The sequence below is a fragment of the Haliaeetus albicilla genome, chromosome 1 (assembly GCF_947461875.1).
Source record: "Haliaeetus albicilla chromosome 1, bHalAlb1.1, whole genome shotgun sequence".
Taxonomy (NCBI): domain Eukaryota; kingdom Metazoa; phylum Chordata; class Aves; order Accipitriformes; family Accipitridae; genus Haliaeetus; species Haliaeetus albicilla.
Genome location: NC_091483.1, coordinates 35,930,084 through 35,951,344, shown reverse-complemented (window position 1 = coordinate 35,951,344; position 21,261 = coordinate 35,930,084). Strand labels below are relative to the sequence as shown.

General features: G+C 35.7%; 1 protein-coding gene across 5 annotated transcripts in view; it reads right to left on the bottom strand.

The window, feature by feature from the left end:
* The window catches only part of ARFIP1 (ARF interacting protein 1), a 45,436-nt gene that overhangs the window by 9,728 nt on the left and 14,447 nt on the right, over positions 1-21,261 (bottom strand). For 2 of the 5 annotated variants that reach the window (XM_069785355.1, XM_069785376.1), the window contains 6 exons: positions 16,552-16,666; positions 13,726-13,821; positions 12,163-12,272; positions 7,124-7,345; positions 3,437-3,594; positions 230-404 (listed from right to left, as the gene is read on the bottom strand). In XM_069785355.1, the coding sequence (XP_069641456.1) occupies positions 230-404; positions 3,437-3,594; positions 7,124-7,345; positions 12,163-12,272; positions 13,726-13,821; positions 16,552-16,666 (876 nt within the window). The remainder of the gene's footprint in view (positions 1-229; positions 405-3,436; positions 3,595-7,123; positions 7,346-12,162; positions 12,273-13,725; positions 13,822-16,551; positions 16,667-21,261) is intronic. The other 3 variants (XM_069785366.1, XM_069785385.1, XM_069785394.1) reach the window with 3 other exon arrangements.

The following is a 21,261-nucleotide window of genomic DNA, read 5'->3' as shown; positions in this document are numbered from 1 at the left end:
ATGTTTGCCATTTGTAGCTGGAGCAGCTTGATTAGGGCCTTTTAAGGTTACCTGCTCTAAAAGCGTGTCCTCCAGTGATATAGCAAGAACTCAGAAAATTCAGCTTATTTTCTTTGCTCACTCTACTTTTTAATTAAGATATATTTTAAGATCTAACAACTAAAGTATTTCTAGCAAAGCAGAAACTTACAAGTCAAAACTCCTAAACATAACATCAGTTGTAGCTTACCTTATTTTCTTCCAAAAATTTCAATTTGATAGATACATCATTACGCATTTTATCATATTTCTCTTTATGCACTTGAAACAGTTGTTGTGATTGCTCAATCTTTGGCAGAGTATTTGCATCACGAGGGCCAAGATTCAGCTCTTCTAGGTCTGTTCGATAGGCATCATATTCAATCCTGAGAAGAAAGAGCACGAGGAAAAAAGAAAATCTGAAGGCACAGTGTCTCAAACCAGACCTTACATATAGGGCCAAGTACAATAGAAGATGAACAAAACAGTCAAGTACAGAAAAAATAAAAAACCCAGGCAAGTTCCCCCCCCATTTATCAAGCAAAATCTCCCTTAAGTACATTGTATAAAGCCGCCTCAACAAGTACCCTCCCTCTTCTGCTCCTGTCTCAACCACATGCACCCAACCCTCTGTTTTGCACTGGCTTCAGCGGTCAGAGCCTTTCCTGGGACATCTCAGCTTATTAACCCAGATAAAGCTAGTAATTTTTTTCAGGTTATTCTTCTGCTGTTGCATCAGTTCAGTAAAGAGTGTGTGTTGAGAGCAAGAGAAGCACCAAGAGCAGGACATCCCCTTTAAGCAGATGTTTGAGCAATGGCTCACTTCTACCAAACTGTCCCAAGGCTTTTTCAGCATGCTCTAGGCTTCTCTGTATGCATTAATCAGAACAGTTTTATAGTTCTTCCACAAATAGTTTTGAGATAACTTGTCTGCCCTATGGAAAAAAGGCTGCAAAAAGATGATGCATTACTTATACTCTGCTGAGGGCCTATCTTACTTTCTTACGGAAGTCAGACTCTCTGGATCAATACCACCACTGAAGGAGATAAGGGAAGAGAAAGACGGAAAGTTAAGACTAACAGCCAGGTAAGTATTTAAGCTAACTCGGCACTAAAAGTATATATCCCGCTTCTAAGTAAGACAGATGAAAAGTTTTTTTGAATTTTATTCTTGTTCTCTCCAAAGGATCTACCCTGGATACTGCTAGCAAAAACAGAATTGATGTTATGGTATAGGCTCTTGCCTCCAGATACCTGACAACGTTTTAATTCAACCAGTTAGTCTTCATACACCACTATTTATTAAAATAGTTATAAACCTCCTTGATATCCTTCCATATTAGACTATACCATTTTATTACATGAATAGAGATGAACCAGTCATACCTTCTTTCTCATTTTAATGGCAAAAAATCAGAATGTCTTAAAAGTATTTTTTAATACAGAAGTAAGTTTGAATACTCAGTTTTGTCTTCAGAAACATTAACTAACTTTTTTTTTTTCCCCCCAAGAAAGTTTATTTAAGTTAAGCTTTCTATTCATCAACACATAGCATTTAGGTGGGAAAAGCACCTATGGAATCTTCATAGTTTAAAGACTGTATCACTAAATTAATCTTCTGCTTTCCAGTGTTACACACAAGCCTACCAAGCACTGGATCCTTGCCAGATAAACTAGTTTTATGTTTTAAAACATTACTGCAAATGAGTGAGACAAATGTAATAATAGCCTCTAGCTTTTTTCTTCCTCCTCTTCTGCAACATATGCTCCTTTGTTCACAGCCATTTAGCACTTGACCAAGTAAAGCAACAGACAATAACCAGAAATCAATCGAAGGCTGTGGGCAGCCCTGCCCAAAGTCTCACTCTTCCTTCCATACTTCTTTGTAGCTTTCAAATAATGGAACCTAGCACATCAGCACATGATAGATGCCAATTTTAATGGAACAAACCAACCTATTTCTGGCTTTTTCAAATATGCTTTCTCACAGACACTACTAAAACTGGAAACAAATCAGGATTAAAAACTGGTTATAAAAAACTTTTCAGTTGGTATAGCTTCTCCAAAATAAAGTACAACGTTTTCAGAGGCAAAAGGAGTAATATTCACAGGGCTCTTCCTGATTCTCATTGCCACTATGATTCAGGCTTTATTTAGAGAGTTTACGACTTAATTCCAAAAAGGAAACAAACCAATAGAGAGTTGACAGAAGAGGGGAACAGATGAATGCTGAATTGCAACTGGGGACAGGGAAGAAGAGGCACAGAAATAAATGTGACCTATTTTCGCATTACAAAATGATGGACTGGCTATGTAAGGAAAGAACCTCTGTAATTTATTTGCCTTATTGAAATGGCAAAACACTTGATTTCTTTAATGAACAGAAAGGGAAAGTAATGAAGGTATTTCAGGAGTGAATAACCATATATTGACAATGACTGGCAAGAACAATTGTAGCAGATTTATTTTGTGTAAATTTTCAAGGAGATACCTGGAAAATGTGTGAACTGATTTTTTTTTCTTTTTAAATACTTTAGTGTCAAAAATAAAGCAATATGTTATATGTTCATATTAATTCTCCCTTTCATACCTTTTGAAAGTTTACCTAAATATCAAAACAATAACCTACTATTTTGCTTATAAATAAGCATTAGAACAGAACAATTTAGAAAAAGGGGGGGAAAGAACTTCAAAACTCATGTGGTTTGCAATTTTTGACAAAAAAAAAAAAATCACAAAAAATTATATGCATAAGCTACAGCCTTTGGCAAATTAAAAGAAACACACTTTATCCTGTTAAGTGAAAGAAAGTCAGAACAGAACCAAGCATTGGAAAGGACCACAAGTCCAAACCCTGACAGGAAAAGGGAACCTAGCTTTAGAGTACTATGCTACATCCAGAAGTAACCTTCTCCAGGGCAGGAAGCCCATTATCTACTGCTAGATGTTATTCACTCGCTAAGAAATTTCTTTTTTATTTTCCCCTTTCTGACCAAGCCTGCAACTTCTGCATAAAAATTGAAGTATGAATTGCACATATTGTGCATCAACAGAAACACAAGATTAAATATTTTTCAGTCAAAGAGATTATTTTACCTATTGCAATGAAGCTGGATAAAAGGGTTAATCTTGCACTGTCACACTGCTTAGAAAGCCACCTTAATCTAGCACGCAGGAAAAGATCACTATAATTACACCTAAAGCTAACAAGTAAAATTAAGTCTACAACAGAACATTTACAAAACATTTGAAGATATGTGCAACAAGGCAGTTAACTGTAAATCCTAATTATATGAGAGTTGTGTTACAAGGTTTCTATCTGACAGGTTAGTCACTAAAATACAAGGACTAAGCTAATACAAAGTCTGTTTCCTGAAGATTAGTCTGTAATGAAAATAGCTAGACACAGAATAGCTACCTGGCACTTTCATACTGTTTCACAGTCAATAAAGTATCTTCAATTGTTTTATTCACCAATGTATTCACACTGGCAATAAAAAAGTTAATAGCCCCAAGAAGAGTTTCTCCATTTTTAGCTAGAAGTTTCTGTGTTTCTGCATTGTAGCCAAACTCCTCCTATAAACAAAGAGCAGAGAAAACAAAACTGTAGATTATTTAAAGTCATAACATTCATCAGCAACTATATAAAAAAATACAAACACACAGATGTGGCAGTTCTTTCACTTCTGTTTGGGTATGGTTATGATTAAACAGATAAGATTTCAATAAAATATTAAGTTCACAGTTTTTTTATGAAATCTCTCTAACATCAGTAAACCATAGTTCACAATTTTGTTACCAGGCGTGATGTTAAATCCTATTTTATAACGTGATTTTTCTGCACTCAGAAGTCTTGAATGTTAATTAGAAGTAAGCACTAATGTAATCTTTACATTGTCATTAAGCAGGGTTTTAATCCAGCATCTCTCATGTGGTTGTCTAGGTAATGCTTTAATACCAACAGAGACACCACTACATTAAATACAGTAATATAACTAAATTCACAAGGGCACACAGCATTAATTAGCTATTAAGTTTTATTCTTACATTCTGGAAAAGAGAACTGCAGAAAACCCTAACATCTATCAAAGTTTAACAGGCATAATTGAAGAGCAGAGCATTATAATGGATAGCAAATAAAAATTATGATGTAGCTCAGCCATAAATTTTAAAGGGACAAGGGCAAAATTATTTCCAAGGCATTTCAGTCACATTTGGATATATGGTTGTTCATGTCTTTTTGTTAACAGCAGTGTAAGCCCTGATCAAGGCTGCAAAGATTTTCCTAATGCATGGATGCCAAACGAGTCCAATTATTATATTTATGTCATCCATATGGCATCTTCATATTCTGCAGATGGGAGTTCTCACAGAAGAGTGCAATCTCTGGTTGTAATGGCTGTAAAACACACAAGGTTCATATTTGGAACTTGGTCTTTTTAGGCTTGCACACTGCCAACAATTGACTCAGAAGTGCTGTATTCTCCCAGTTTCCTTTCATCTGTCTAGAACACAAACAGCAAAGCCAAATGATATTTCATGTTAACATTAACAACTTCATGAGTGTAAGCGTAAGGGGCAATGGTAAGGGAAGAATCCTCTAGAAAAGGAGGTGCAGTGGAAGTGAGCAATTTGAAGAAGAAAAAAAGAGAACTTAGGGCAAGTTTTCATGAGCTAAGCCCTGTAAACACTGCGAAAGATGTCACCTTTGCTTTGCACAGCTGCTTGGGTGGCAAAAAGCAGTCAGCCAAATCACTACAGATCTTGCTGAAACAAACAAAAAAATAAAATAGTCTTTTTCAGCAGGTTTTGCTCTAACATTGCCAGTAACACAAGCACTAACAGGTGGAAGAAATAGAGTATACAGGCAGAGACAACAGCAGTGGGACTGCCCCTTTCAGCAGTGTTTGGTCCCATCTCTTTTCCCTCCTGCAGCAAGACTGCAATTAGTTTTCCAGCTGGTCCTCTGACCCAGATCATCACAGACCCAAACGAGCAACACTACCAATTCAAAAAAAGGGAGGTAAGAAGGATGGGACTGCAGTGGCCTGCAGTACTAAGAAACATGCTAGCCACCAAAACTGTCCTCCTACTGGTTTGTACAGTTTCATACAAAAGCTTTGGAGTTTTGTCCATGACCTCTGCAGATACCTCTTACAAAACAGACAGGAAATCCTTTCTGTATCAAGAGTTTACACTCAGTTCATGCTCTACGCACAGGTCAATTAAAATTGGAATTAATCTCTCTGTATAACTGCAGGTGCATAAGCGTGGAACCAGAATATCTCTTTGCATCCAAAAGAGAAACAGAAGAACATTCACATTAAGTAATAACTCTGCAGATAACACATTAGGATCTCATTTTGTTATCATGTATAAAATAAGAAATACTACCTTAAGAAGTGGTGTGGGGTTTGCTTTTGTTTGTTTCGGGGTTTTTGTTGGGGTTTTGTGGGTTTTTGGGGGGGGTTTTTGGTTTTTTTTTTTTTTTAGACTTATATCCTGTTATCATGTTAAATGTTAAAGACTACCTGTTCAGAAATTTTACTTTTAGTCTTGCACAAGTTTTAGAGGCAACAATGCTATCCAAGCATCCAGGAAGAATAGGCCAGGCTACAGATGGTAATACAGTACAGGTTAAACAAAAGGGAAACACAAAGAGGAAAGAGACAAACATCAGGCAAGTCTCCAAGAGGCAAGGTTAGATAACTTTTATTACAGCAGCAGAAACCTTTATTTGATTTTCATCAACAGCCCCATTCAATAATCTACACAAGAGATGAATGACTGAAACAAATTCCAAGACCAGTACAAGATGCTGAAAGAACCTGGAAGGACAGTATTCCCATTAGAAGTTACAAGCTATTCATGGAAAAAACCCGCATTCATTAAACAAGAGCATGATGCCAGATTTAATCCAAGTTTCAGAAGAAACATCCTGCTTCAGCACATACGTCATAACAATCACTAAGTTCTGCCACAAACCACACGCCTGTATTTGTGTCAAGAGTAAACTGATTATTAAAAACTTCTTCTTTTAGCAGATTATTTCATTTCTTAGCTGCTAGTAGTGCTCTACTTTCACAAATTTTTATCTGTCAGACTGTAATATTAAAAACTCCTGTACTCCAGTGCAGGACTCTCCATTTTTTTTCAGCTAGCTATCAGTTAAGTAAGGTTCCTCTGTGCAAGCATGAACTCCACCTCCGCCCTCAATGGGAAAAGACAATCATGAAAAGGGAAAAACAAACAGACAGAGGTTTTAAGTTTAATAACCACAAAGATAATTTGGGCTGTTTCAGCAGCTATGTTTTAGGGAATCACTGAGCCCCTTAATACTGCTCTTCCAAAGGATCAGTAGCAGTATCAAATTGCTTTAACTTCGGAAGTACAGAACAATCAATGTAGAAGCGAGGCAGCTACTATGTTTCGTATGCAACATCTACCTTCTGTCTCTCTACAGCAGACAGTTTTATTATCAGCAACAAGAAGTGCCAGTGTTACATAAACTTCTAAACCAAGGAATCATAACAACCCCAATGCAGATATCTAAAGATTGCCTCTCTTGCTCAGAAACTCCAAACAACATAAGAATATGGCTTAGTCCTATTAGTGGCAAAATTCTGATTAAAAAAGGACTTCGAGATGAAATCTCAATGCTTAAATATGCTACAGAAAAATAATTTACTGACATTCAATGTGCACAACTGAAGTAACGTGCTCTATTCTACTTACTCCCAGGCATATTCCCCAAAGACATCCTGTAATTGAACTGACGTAACACTCTGGAACACTTTGATGACATTTCATTAGAAGCAAAAGTTAATAGTAAAATGCATTTTCTATACAAAGGAAAGTTGTCATTTCTTGAGTCCAACCATCAACTAAAGGCAAACATTTAAGAAACAATAACGAACTACAGTAATTTCAATAATTTCCTATAGTTTTAAGTGAATTACATAAGCTTTTAACATAAACAGCATGTAATATATTTTTAACTACAATGTTTAGTAAAGTAGCTGCTAACTACTATATACCCTGCATGAGTCAATTAGGCTTATCTTCATCTCTGCCATTTTATTTTTTAACACTATAAAAGTCTTACATGAAGTTCCAATGATTTCAAACTCAGGTCAGCAAATGCATCTCCAAGTTGCCTTTGGGTATGTACCATCTGGAAAAGTTGTGTGGACAGTGTCTGTGCCAGTCTCAAGACATTTTCATATTTTTTTTTGTTATCTCTCAATATATCTATTTGAGCTTCTAGTTCCAGATCTACTGTTCTTGAGCCACGACCCAATTTTTCAGAGATGATCTGACGTGTACACTGGGGAAAAAAATTTAAAGAATCAAGTATATTCAAGACAACACAGCATACACCCATTTTCAGCTTCAAGGGACGTATAATTACACACAATTCTTTCACAATCACCCCTCCCAATATAAGTTTGCACAACAAACTGAAAAAACAACACACTCTTTAGAAGTTTATCTGGACTCAGCAAGAACAGTTGGACAAGTCTCAACTCCTACTAAGATGAATATTCAAGTTAGCAAATCAAGAGCATAACTAATTGTTTCTCAAGTAAAAGAGCACTTATCTCTTTTTAGGTTTGGTGAATATCATTAAGTTAAAAGAAGCAATTTAGCCCACTGCATTAAAGTCAGTTAATGGGAGTATTACTAGTTCTGCATAAAAATATCTAGTTAGTGATCTTTTGGACTTTGTCTATCAACCATCTAATTCCAGATCACCCATGGTATGCTTTCCAAAAATGTTATTTTTGGAGGGTTTTTTGGGGGAGAGGTAAGGAGGTGGTGGTTTTCAGCATGTTTTTTAAAGCTGGCTGGGAAACTGGGAACTCCTACTGAGAAATATGTAAAATTATTAAAATGCATTTCTCATTATTTACACATCTATAAAATGGAGCTGATTGTCTCAGAAAGACTTAGTATTTCTTCTCTGTCACAAGTCAAATTCTTAACAGATTTGCAGTTCATTAACACAGTGAGCAGACAACGTGCTCTTACAAGGCTGTAGACACTTTCACCCAGCCAATGACTGTGACAGCTCAGGCTGCTACCACATTCCACTTATCTGCCAGAGATTTGAGCCCAACTTGGCAGTGAGCCTCCCAAGATGCACACTGGGGTTTCCCTTGACAGAGACATAGGAGAAGCCATTTGCAAAGCACATGTGTAGCAAAGCCATACAATTTCTCTATGGAAAGCAGAAATTATTTACTGTTATGGCAAATTACTTGAAGTTAATCTGTGGTCCCAAGAGGTGAAGAGATAACCAAATTACACATATGAAGAGTTACTGCTAGAAATCAAATTACAAGGAAATTAAGTTAGTAGTCAAGGCCACAACTACTCTGAAGGGACTTAAGTTCAAAGCTGCTATTTTGTTAGGTGAAATAATGCCTAAGCCAATCTTATATCGCATTCCGCAAATATATTACAGCACTGGATTTCCTAGGGTTTCTAAATTCAAGGACTTTAGTTTAATCCAGTCTTTACTTACATCCAAAGGAGATACACATTTAACCTGCTAGAACTTTTATGTCCTTTCTAAATTTAATAGACAAACAGAGGAAAGACTCAAGAATCATCAAGCTGAATGAGCTGGTCATAACTCATAAGCTTCAGATTGGGAAGTGCAGACTATTTGGGCTACTTCATTAGATTCAACCAATTAACAAGAGCGAGCACAGCTAATCTAGGAGACATTTGTCTGTCAAGAATCAGAAATCTGGGAGAGCATAACACATCATATCAACACAGAATACAACTTTACAGTCTGCAACAGAAAATGCAAAATACAGCTTAGCAATGAGTGTGGTCAGAGCATAAATAACCATTTCACTAGGAACTATGGAATTGGTAGGCAAATTTTGGCTATTTTTCAAAAAAAGTTGAGACACACACACCCTTCTATGGATGGAAATGCAAGAGAAAAATCTGAATCACGGAAGGCAAAACTTGGAAGCAAGAATAAATTAAAGGAATTATTTTCAACGAAGGAGTATTTGCTTCAGAAGTTACAGTAAAACACCTAAAAAACCCCAGCAGGCACAAGTAAGGAAAAACTAGTAATTGGAAAGACTTAAACTGCACACTTTGTTAAACTGAGATGTAGCTAAAGATAAAGTTGAACACTGAGACTGAACAAGAATAATTGCGAAAGAAGATGCACCTATCTATTTTGATTTACTCTGGTTCTGAAGAGACTAGTACAGACACAAAAGTTGCTGTATATTCTCACTAGCAAATGGAGAAAATTCCATATATTAATTCCATTTTGCTTTGTTCTAAAAGAGTATCTATAAAAGAACACTGTCCTGAATAAGACCATGCTCCTCAAAAAGAAGTCACGCAAGGCAAAGTTTAACAAAAACAACTCTCTCAAAGAAAAAACTCCACCAAAATACATTTAAGAGAAATATATTTTAAATTGCGTATGTTAAAAGATGAACAGAGACATTACTGGACATGTCTCAAACAGATGTTCCACTATTAGCTCAGTATTAAAGAGAGGCTTGTAAAACAGGCATATAGGGGGGTTTTTCCCCCTCAAAGTTTAAGAATTTTTACGAAAACCAAAAAGATAAGCTCTTTATTGGAATTGCTGAAAGTCAGGAAGAGTCACAACTTTCTTGTGCCTATGTCTTTTCGCTAAACGAAAACACCTTTCTCATCCAAAGGGGGAGGGAGGGGAAGGGGAAAGAACAGAAAAAGCTCTTGCCACTTGATTATGGAAAGAAGGGCAATTTCTTTTGATGCTAAGTCATGATTCCTAGGGAGCATAAGATTGGAAAGAGTGAAGAGGGATAGTAGTTGCAAAGGCAACAGAATAATCTTATCAAGTTATAAATTATGGGAAAAAGTTAAATACAGTCTACAAAAATTCATGGTTAGGCTAAACAGAAGAGCAGCTTTAACCTCCTGTGATTTTCAGTTGGAAACAGTTTCTTGAAACAGAAATAAGTGGGAGATAACAAAATAATTGTCTCATTCACAGAAATGCATATGGGACAAAATGAAAGGTACTCAAAATATACGAAGGCATACTTAATTATCTCTTCACAGATGGGTATGACTTCTGAACATATCCAATTTAGATTTCACAACTCTTGAATCAGACACCATGAGGAACTACTCATGTCAGATTCCTAAAGAACTTCCTAACAGCAAGTTTCACCACTAACTCCACTTGCAGATTAACGTCTGGTACATTGAATAGCACAGATTTCAGCTCAGAGGGGTTCAGCTGCTGACTTCCCTCCACTAATCATTCACTCCTGCCCTGTATTTCTGCATCTTCTAACCTCTGATCAGTTAGCTATTATGAGATAAGGAACAGACTTTTTCCCGTGACCTTCCTAATGGGAACCAAAGCAAGCCAGTATGTCTACAAAGTGAAATACTGTCCTTAATCAAATTAAATATGCTTTTTTGCATGTAGCCTACATATAAAGTGTTTTCAAATGTATGGCATCTCCAGGGACATTTGCATAATGCTCCCTCAACTCAGAATGAATTCATAAGCTCTCTCTGAACAATCCTATTCCTCAAAAAAAGCCGTACAAGAAGTCAGTGTGAGACTCTAGAAAGATCATAACTGACCTATCTCCTTAAGACATATTTGGGAAACAACTTCAAGCTTATAGATTTCAAGCAAACAGATTCATTTAAGTTCTCTGAAAGTGCTAGTCTTTGTTTGCTATGCCATAACTGGTGAGATTCTGGATTTCAGGGAGGGGAAGGTTTAAGCCAAGAAAGAAGTCTAAAATTCCAGACTTTGCAAAGACTAATGCCAAAGAAATAATGTTCTAAACAAGGATCTGAGACCACTTTTCCCTGCATTTTTGACTAGTCCTCTGGCTATTGCTTCACGTAAGTGGGTTTGCAATCATTCTGTAGTTGAGACATGGGGAAGTTCTGGGTTTGTTTTCTAAATCAAGGCACCAAAAAGAGAGAATAAGTTCAAGTTCTCTCCTATTTAATTGTGATATAGCAGATTCAATCTCAAGAGTCAATGTTTCTTAAACAGAATTTTAAAGAACAGCTTCAGCTGAATAGCACATATTCTGATTGGATCACAGCATACTCCAGGAGCAGCTGACAGACATCTGCAGCTGCAACAAAATTTAGATTACAAGAAACACAGAAATTCTAAAAGCCATTTAATTAGACATTAAAAAATGCAAACTTCTGATTCTAACATAAAGAACAGCTTAAGCATTTACTAGTGGGCAGAATGTCTCCATCCCTACTTCCCATCCTCACTGGGGAGGAAGTCCTTACCTGGACTTAAGAACACTGGAGGCATTCAGACTTGTGTTTTACAAGAAGTTTTTTCCACAGATTCTTCATTTCTTCACAGTTTGATGTGGATCCCACTGATGCACAACCCACCCGTCCACAGCTCTGTCATTTAAGTTGCAGGCATAACAAAAAGCTATTTTTCAAAACTGGTCTTCATTTAAAACTCCTGAGAGTAACATATTCCCTGACAATTGTTCCTTACCTTATGGCTTTTTAATAAGAGTCACTTCTGGCAAACCTGTGTGCTTTAAGCACCTTTTCTTTATTCTTTTGTTATTATTTTAATTTCATCAGATCCCAATTGATCACAAAGAAGCACCATACAAGAGTAAAACACACGCAAACTGAAGCAACAATTCCAACACTAAGAAAAAACAACCAGCCAAGACAGAACAAAAACATCAGAACAGCGATTAACAAGTATGGAATTTGTAGATGGATCTTTTTTCCCCCATCAGCTAAAATTTTATTGTATCAGCAGTCAACTCAAAGATAGCAAAAATTACAACCATTAGTGCTGAAATCTGTACATTCTGTATGTTGAAGGGGACATTAGAAATGGAACATTCTTTATGTTGTTAAATCAGTAATACCTGTGAAAGATTTTCCACTTAAAACTAAGGATTTAAAAAGGCTTACAAAGAATGCTACATGGGAGAAAATTAAGCCTTCCCTATGCATTCTTGCTTATGCTCACTGCAACAACAGATTACTTTCATACAGTAGTACAATACTTTGAAAGCTTTAGTCCGATCTAGCAGCAAACTCATTTCTAGAATACATACATACACACACAAATATATGTCTGCATACCTTGTAAGTGTTCAGGCTCCACTTTCTCACCAATTCCAATTTCTCCATTGCTGGATTCTTTACTTCATCTGCTAACACAACAGGTCCACTCTTCTGCTGAGCTCTGCCCCCTATGTCAGACACAAAGCAAATCTTCAAGGCCTTGGGTTTTTTTTGTTTTAAGGGATCAATAGTAGGCATGAAAGATTTGTGCAATTGCAGAAAAAAGCAGAGCAAGATGACAGTAAGAACTTAAGATGAATATGCAGATTTTCAAAATCACTTCCAGAGAGAAAGAATTATTTAAAAACTGATATAAAGCATGTAAATCTCTCAGTATTTCATGTAGTAATAGGCTGAGTAAAGCTTACCTGAATGCACAGTTTTACTAACCAACCTTAAAACAGCTTGAGATATATTTATTATTTAATCTATGTTTTAAAGTTCCAGCAGTTGAACAACCTCTTGGATTTAGCCAATCTAGAAGTCTGTTTACAACCTGCAGACTATAAATGAAAATTATCGGCATATAAAAACTGTTGTCAGAGTACAACTAATAAATTTCAAAACAGATTTTTTTATCTTTTCCAATGAATGCCATCCTTTCCAGAAGATGTGTTCAGCCAATATTTAACTTATTTATTTCAACTTTATTAGCTCATTGTATTAGGAATAATTAATTATACAAACCACCAGTATAAAAACAGCAACAAAGAAAATATTTAAAGCAACAAATTAAAATATCTAGGGCAAACCACCACACGTTAATTGCCAATACTTAGCATTTTCAAGCTAGTACGGGATATCATGTGGATTCCAAGTTTTAATTTTGCAAAAATATTTCTTAGTGTCCTAAACAGTAAAAACTGCAAAGCACTACCACTTTTTAAGGAACATTTTTATTTATTCATATACAATTCTGACTACTCCTGCCTCTAATCCCTACTGCTACTTACAGTCACCTTAGCCTTGCCAGGTTATTTATGTAAATAAGAGTTTGGAAAAAAGTCTGTACAGATGCCTCAAGATACTCCTTTAGCATCAAGCTCTACTATGTCCTTTATGTCTTCAAAATGTTGTGCAAACATTAAGTAATTAATCCTCTCAACACCCTTATGAGGTAACTGAATAAGTTTTCTCCTTTTATATAGGAGGAAACAGAAAAAGATGTTAAGTAATTCGCCCATAGGCACAAAATGAGTCAAGTGGCAAAGCCTAGATTGGGTGTTATGAATTCCTAATGGCCACCTCATACTCTATTCTACTGGAGTATGTGATCATTTTGGCAAAAAATGCCAAAAGTTTCAGCTTTACCCTAAATAAAAGATTTTGGTTACTCCCATTTTAGCTACTGTTTATTATTAATATTTGGTAATTTTTTTTTAAATATTATAGAGCAAAAAGCAGCATACAGAAAGGAAAGCAGAGGTTACTTTGTGAACTGTTAAAAGCCAGAAATGAGAGCCACCAAAAACCCCCAAAAGTTATATTTCCAAGTAACAGTAAATCAAATTATTAGAGATATGGAGGAGTTAGTACAGTGTCAGCAGAGACAAGGGCGTTATCCATTCAGTGCTATGATACCTGCGGGAATAATTAAATCGCAACCTTGTCCAGCCAGTCTGCTAGCTGCTGCACTGCTAGGAGATATAACAGATGATTTGGGTGATGCTGAGGAACCTGAAAAGGGGACACATTTAACCATGAAAATCCACCATCTTCCCTTTGAAGGCAATGTGCACTTTAACACACATAGGGTGTTTTTTTCAAAACAAAGAAACATTTGCTTCAGCAACACACTAGATAGAAGTGTTCGCAGAAAAGTTACTGGAATTTCTGATGGAAATGCTTTTTAAGAGGTGCAGCTGTTCATGTGAACTACTCCAAGTTTTCATGATTTAATCTTTTTCTCTAGGTCATTATGCCAAATTTTTTTTTTTTTTGTAAGAGAAATCAAAATACAACTGACAGCTTCATGAATAAAGTATATACTATCACCAGAAAATTCCAGGAAAGATTGTTATATACAGCTTTCACAGCTGAAACCTCCTTTTTCAGGTCTAGGTAGATTTCACTCTGCACTGTCACTGAATGGTACCCACAGCATTAAGGGGTGAAGTAAGCTCTGAAGTCTGTGCCAATTTCAGATATACTTGATTAACATCTACTCCTAAGTCTGTGTAAACACACAGCAATAAGCCATCCTGAAGATCATACGAGCCATTAGTTGTTAAGGTTTGTAATCTCCTTCCCAAAAGAAAGATTTTTACAGCACTTGCTTGTTCTCTTTAAAAAAAAAAACAAAAAACCAAAAAACAAACCAAAAAACAAACCCAACTTTAAATGACCTGCACCATGTGTGTTCTCTAAGGTGTTCTAGGATTAGGCTTTTCAGAGCTTTGCCACTTTCATATCATGTAAATGTGAAGTGGCATTCTTATGAAATTTTCAGGACTGAAAAACCAATCGAACAAACTAACTTTTTGTCTGTAGTGATGAGTAACCATCCTATTGGGGGGGAGCTTTTACTACGCTTGCTGAGAAATTCGGAGATACTTCAGGGCTAACAGTGTGCTGGGAGGGAAAGGAAATCAAGCCTAGCCGTTTCAACAAAATTATCAGTAATATCAAAAATATCACTCAACGTACCTGAATCAACAATCAGCTTTTGCCTTTTAAACATACCACTGAGCACTACTAACATGGGGTACATGAATCCAATGATTTGGATCCAATTACACAGAAAAGACAAGATTGAAAGATGGCTCACTCGCTGTGTCCTTCTATAGCAATACATTGCATAAGAGCTGCAACTGGATTCATCCAGGCAGAGAAGTTTGACTGCAAGATCCTGCTAAAGACCTAAAGACTGAATCACTTCAGCAAGTGAGCCAAGACAAGCAGTTAAAAAAAATCCTTATCATTTGACAGAGTATTAATGCAGCTTTATGCATGCTTCATCATTCAACATCCCCCAAATTCTAAAAACCCTTCCCCTCCAGTATTGTCTACTTTGCATTCAGAAATGCAGCCCTAATAAGGACACTCAAACAGAAAACAGAATTTCTAGAAATAGGACAATCATTCTACTTTTGTCCATAGTTTCATAAGAAGCCTTAATTTCTACCACTTCTCTCTCCCTCTGATTTGGTTAGAGCATTAGGAAAATCTCAAGAAAACATTCTTGGAGGAAAACTGTGGTATCTAAAGTGTTAAAAATGACATGTCCAAAACTCATCATTTGTGTACATAACTTTCTACAGAACATTTGGATTTCAAACATATTAATATAGCTTGAAACACATTTTAGACACTTTTTCCCTTACAGGTTAATGCACTTTACAGCTGCTACAGTTATCCTGCTAATAGAATACAAAAAGGCAAGAATGGTGAGCAGTTTGCCATCTGGCCAGTTTTTAGCTAGATATTTTGCTAATTTCAAAGACTTAAAGAAACCACAGCATTCACTTCATAATATATGTAAAGTACAGCATGTAATTCATTGTTTTCATAAGCACAGAATTTTACCAAACAGGAAATGAAGCAAAATGTAAATTAAATCTATGACTACAAAGAGACTTATTTTCACAGCTGCTCATTTGAGATAATTTCAAACCTTTCAAATTCAGAAATTGTTGAAGCCACACAATTCATTAAAATATCACTTTCACATACTATATTGTGGCACTCTTGGTTTTAGACAGATGGGAAACACTGACATTACTGGCTTGTTTATCACTTTATACTTCTCATTGTTTAATACTAGCTTAGATTCTCTAAAACATACATTAATACTTGCATAGTGAATTAAATATTAACTAAAATCCTTCTGGTATAAACAACCGCAACTTTGTGCTGAGAAAATATGAGAACAGACATTTTTTCATTACGTAGTACCTGGAAAAAGAGACCCAAATACATTAAAGTAATATAGGCACTATAACAAAAAAAGGAGAGACAAGTCTCAGGAGCAACAAGGAAGAATTCCACTCATTAATCTGCTCCAGATAAGTGAGCTGTGTATCAAGAAATAAGTGACTCTTCAGTTATGTTTCAAATCAGAACAGTACCTGCAACATTTAAAGAAAGCTTCAATGAAATGTAATAGTAAAATTCTTCAGTCTGACACCATTTCAAGGTGCTCAAGGACTTCCCTTTCTGTAAACACAGACCAATTTAACACTAAGTCGCTTCCACTAGTTGCTTGACAGATACTACAAGTGTACCATATTCTCTCTATTTTAACAACCCAGCTACCAGAGGAGATAAACAGGTTGTCACTAATGCATATCTCAATGTGTACATTTACACCAAAATGCTCAAAGCAGCTACAGAACATTGTACACCTGACCATATGAAAATATGCCTGAAGATTTTAAATTGAGAAGTAAAGACAAAAAAAGCAGTTACCTTTACCTGGAAATGGTCCTGCCTCAACGACTCCCTCTTTGGTGCTGTCAAAGCCATGAGATGTTATTTTGGTTTCAGAAAGTCCAAGTCCAACTGGTAATGAATGTTTCAAGTCCTTGAAAATATTTTAATAAAAATGGAAAGTTAATGTTTAAAAAAAAGATAAAAGTGACTCAGAAGTATTATAATGCAATTTCAGCAGCTCTCAGACAGGCAATTCTGCCTTTAGCCTGGAATGTCTTCACTGGTGTCACAGCATTCTACTGCGATGCACAAATAAATGAATGAGAAACACTGTAAGTATAGCCTGTGTATTTATTCTAGAATTTTCTTTTATATTGATGAAGAACTAGAATGCCATCTCTTAGGGCAGCAGTTACCAAAAACGTGGCCCGCAACATCATGTTATGTGGTCTGAAGCTGGTCCAAACAGCCATATCAGTTTAATAATGTTTCCAGTTCAAAACCAACAGGGGTACAGAATGATCTAAGACTAAGAGCAGACAACATTTTACAAACCAAAAATGTGGAAGCAACTGTCATAATGTTAAAGATAAAAAAAAATTACTTCACTCTAAGCAAGAAATAGCTTTAAAATTCACAGCATCCTTAATTTCTACAAATAGCACATGAAATCTCTTTAATATTTGACACGGGAGAAACATCCAGAAAGGCATCACTTCAACAGCTTCCTTCTGAGCACCTACTCTACATCATCACAAGTGCTCACAGCACAAAGTTGCAATTTACTTCTGTTTGCTTTTGAAACTCATTGATTTAAAATTGCCTGAGATCACCTTGTTTAACTTTTGAGAGCTAGGTTAACTACTACAACTAACTTCAATGCAACTGAAGTTTTCACAAAAGCCCAATGCAAGCCTATTACTGAGCTATGAATTCACATATCAATTCACATACCATCCTACTGCCCATTTTTGCTATCTTACCCACCTCTACAAATAGCTCCTAAAGGCTTCCGGGACTATATTTCCAGCCATCTGATTGAAGTTTAAGCCTCTGGTGTTATGGAATATACTTAGGGCTTTAAAAAAAGTTCAGGTATTCAAAGCAATTTAAAACCACTAATTCATAAAATAAGAAGTGGGTGAAAAGCTACTCTGGAAGCGAAAGCAAAAAGGTAAAATACACTTACAAAAACTTAAGCATCAAGAAATTGGAAAACTGGAAGTTTGTGGAGTCAGGTACTCTTCTGCATCCCCTGTGCTTCCATACAGAGGCAAAAAAGATGAAAAAGTATAGAGGAGCAATAGTGAAATTTGCAGAGAAAAACTATACATAGCTTTAAGATGTCAGTGTCTGGACATGTGCAGTAGCTATTTATGATATACGCAATGCTTCTAATTACAAAGAAAACACAACCTTTAAAATCCAATCCATGTTTGACGTATTACTGTAGTCACTCGATCCACAAACCAGAAGCAAGCTAGTACATAAGAATGATACTGCCTAAAGGCTCAGGCTGTCAAGAACTGGCTTTGGATCACATCCCCACAGATTTAGTTAGTTGTCTTCAGTTTAAGACAAACTCCTAGGAGAAGGAAAAAAGGAAGAACTACAAACATATGAATTCCAGCAGAACAGAAATCTTGTTGATATTGAAAACCCAGGATGTTACTGCAATCAGAGTAACTAATTCCTATAGCCATACTTTCACTCACATGAACTGGCTACTTACACAAATATAGCATAATCTATTGTTATCTGTAGCATTATACAAAAAAAAAAAAAGAAAAAGGAAAAATAAACAGCATGAACAACAAATAGTAGTCACATGCAGAACCTGATTCACAAATTAAGCATATAATAACATTGGATACATACTGTTTCCAGTCTTCACTACTGACTTAACACTGGTGCTTCCATTTAAGTACTTGCAGTTGGTGGTATGCTGCAAAGCCTTTGCTTCAACTTAGGTTAGCTAACAGAGTCCATTTAACTAAAAACGTAGCAAGTCACTAGAAGCTGAAAAAGCAGACAGACTTGAAAAAGGATAACCAGACTGCAGAGAAGATGCACTGATTTAACAAAAAGGACATGGCATCTTTTTTTTTTTTTTCCTGAAGGCACCTTGGCACATTGCATAGTTTTCAGAAATACCTAAATCTGTAGCCAGACAAATGTAGACAGCTAACCTGCTTAAGCATGTTCGCAATAGGAATCTAAGCAATCATCTGTATTTAAGGTTAAAATGCAGAACATCTGCTTTGTAAAGACAAAAGTTTAGATATAAACTTAAACAACTGTACTACTTCTGTACATTCAACTTCTAATTTGAAGCTAAACATAGGCTGAACAAACTTCAGAGTTAAATAAATCGGCATATTACAACACATCCTTCTCTTAAATAAAAACCTGATATTTGGATCATGAAAATTACTAAGATCTACAATTGTGTATATATACATATCAGGGTTTTTTACATAAATATATACATATGTATGTATAGGTACACAAACACATATTTGTTTGAAGATATCTACACTTTTTTCATTAGCAAAAGGGCAAAGTTCACTGTAAAGAACTGCATTCAAACCTGTTTTTAAACACCTAATTAACTAATTGAAATATACCCTGCTGAAGTAAGTTATCCTTGCATATGAATTTAAGATATTCACCATTTGTCCATTTATACATGACCAGAATTGTCATCAAAAAGTCAGTGATCATCAAAACACTACTTTTTTTGTTTATAAACATGCAAGTTACTGTTCAGTGGAGACACACTTCTGCATGTAAACTTCAATTTTCAACATGCCATTCTTGCAACTGATTGTGCTTGCCTTTTTTTTTTTACACAAGTGTAGATAAAGAAAAAAAGCTACCCAAAAATCTGTAATCATTCTGACAAAGCAATTTATCCCTTCAATAATTTACAAAGAAGGATAATTTAGAAACAGCCTTAGACTAAGAAAAGATTGTGCGTAAAACCCCACATTTAAGAGAAGATATTACAGTACTTAAGGAGTTTTTAGAGTGGTAAGAAGGCAAGGTAAATAGCCTGCCTTTTTTTTTTTTTCTGTTCCCACTAAATGTAGGTTTGCTGTTACAACACGGGAAGTAACGACAGATGACCCTACTACAATCAGGTGATTATATTTTGACTATGTATTGCTCTTCTAGCTAAGAGGAAGATTCTGATGATCAAAAGATCTGCTCTCAAACTCGTAAGTGATTTCCCCCCTTCTTCATAAAAGGGAAATCAAGTCTTTAGAATTCATCAAAATTTGTTCGTGTATTTCAAAACTACAAATCTGTTAAGGGATCACCATCACAAACAAAAAAAAAAGAAATAAGATGCTTCATTCATAATTTTCAATTGCATGAGGCTGAAAACTATTGCATGTTTATGCAATTATCATCTAGCAGAAGTATTTTAATATTATAACTTCACTGAGACCCAGAGCTAGAGGTCTAAAATGTCTACAACTCAGAAGATTCCCAGTTGTTAAAAGGTTGGATTACCTATCCCACTCTCAGCCATTTAGCATGCTAAAGGCTTAAAGAAGCAAAAGCATGAAATACAGGTACACAGAACAGCTGTACTAGCTTAATTAGATCTAGCCAAACAGTGCAAACCTATGTCGAATAGAGCATTTAAAGCACTTTAACCCTTTGTTAAAATCCCATTTTAATTAGTTCAAATCACCATATTAAACTAAACGTATTTTGCAAGGTTAGTCTTATTTACACAACAGCAATATTCATCAGTTTATTATACGGATCATCCAGATGAACCGGTATGTATTTTTGATATATCAATCCTGTTAAGACAGTAGACACAGCAAAGAAGGTGCTCAGAATGCATGTTCATGAAGGAAAGTTGCCTGAATTACAAGACTACCTCCAAAAAGTTACTTCCCATCCATGCTATCATAATGATCTAAAATGAAGAGGGGAAAGATACCAGAACTGTATTGTTTCTCCACCAGTACAAACCAACCTAGTCAAAACTCAGAAACATACCTAGTCCAAACTAACTTAGTAGAAACATAATACAAACACTCAGTTTCTCCTGAGCGCCTTTCTCCTGAGTGTGTTTTGACCGAGTTTCTACTAAGTTTGTACTAAGTATGTTTCAGCTGAGTTCCTATTAAGTTTCTTAACTATGTTTTGACTGAAACTCAGTGAAACTCAGTCAAAACATAGTTAAGAAACTTAATAGGAACTCAGCTGAAACATACTTAGTACAAACTTAGTAGAAACTCGGTCAAAACACACTCAGGAGAAAGGCGCTCAGGAGAAACGTACTAAGAAACTTAGAAGCACAGTCACTCTGCAGCAGCTTAGTAGAAACTAAGAAGCAAGTATTAATTGTATTAATTTCTTAGTTATGTCAATCCATTATTAATGCATGACTAAGCATAACCTTTTGCTTAGTACTAAGAGTAAGTTTAACAGATATGGTTTTATTTGCCTTTACTATCTAGAATAAAGGTATTTAAAAAACCGCACATCACTACCTAGGTCAGGGAGTCCATTAAAAGTGGAGCGACTAAACTGGGAACAATCATACGCTCATTTATTTTTTAATGATGGATGACATTTTAAATAAAACTACTCAAGTTACCTTCAGGAAAAATTTGCAACACATCTTATTGTAAAGGTCACAGTTTAAAGTTTTAAAGACTACAAGTCCCATGAAATAAAACGTAATGTAGATAGACGTAACATCTATCCAGTAAGATAACT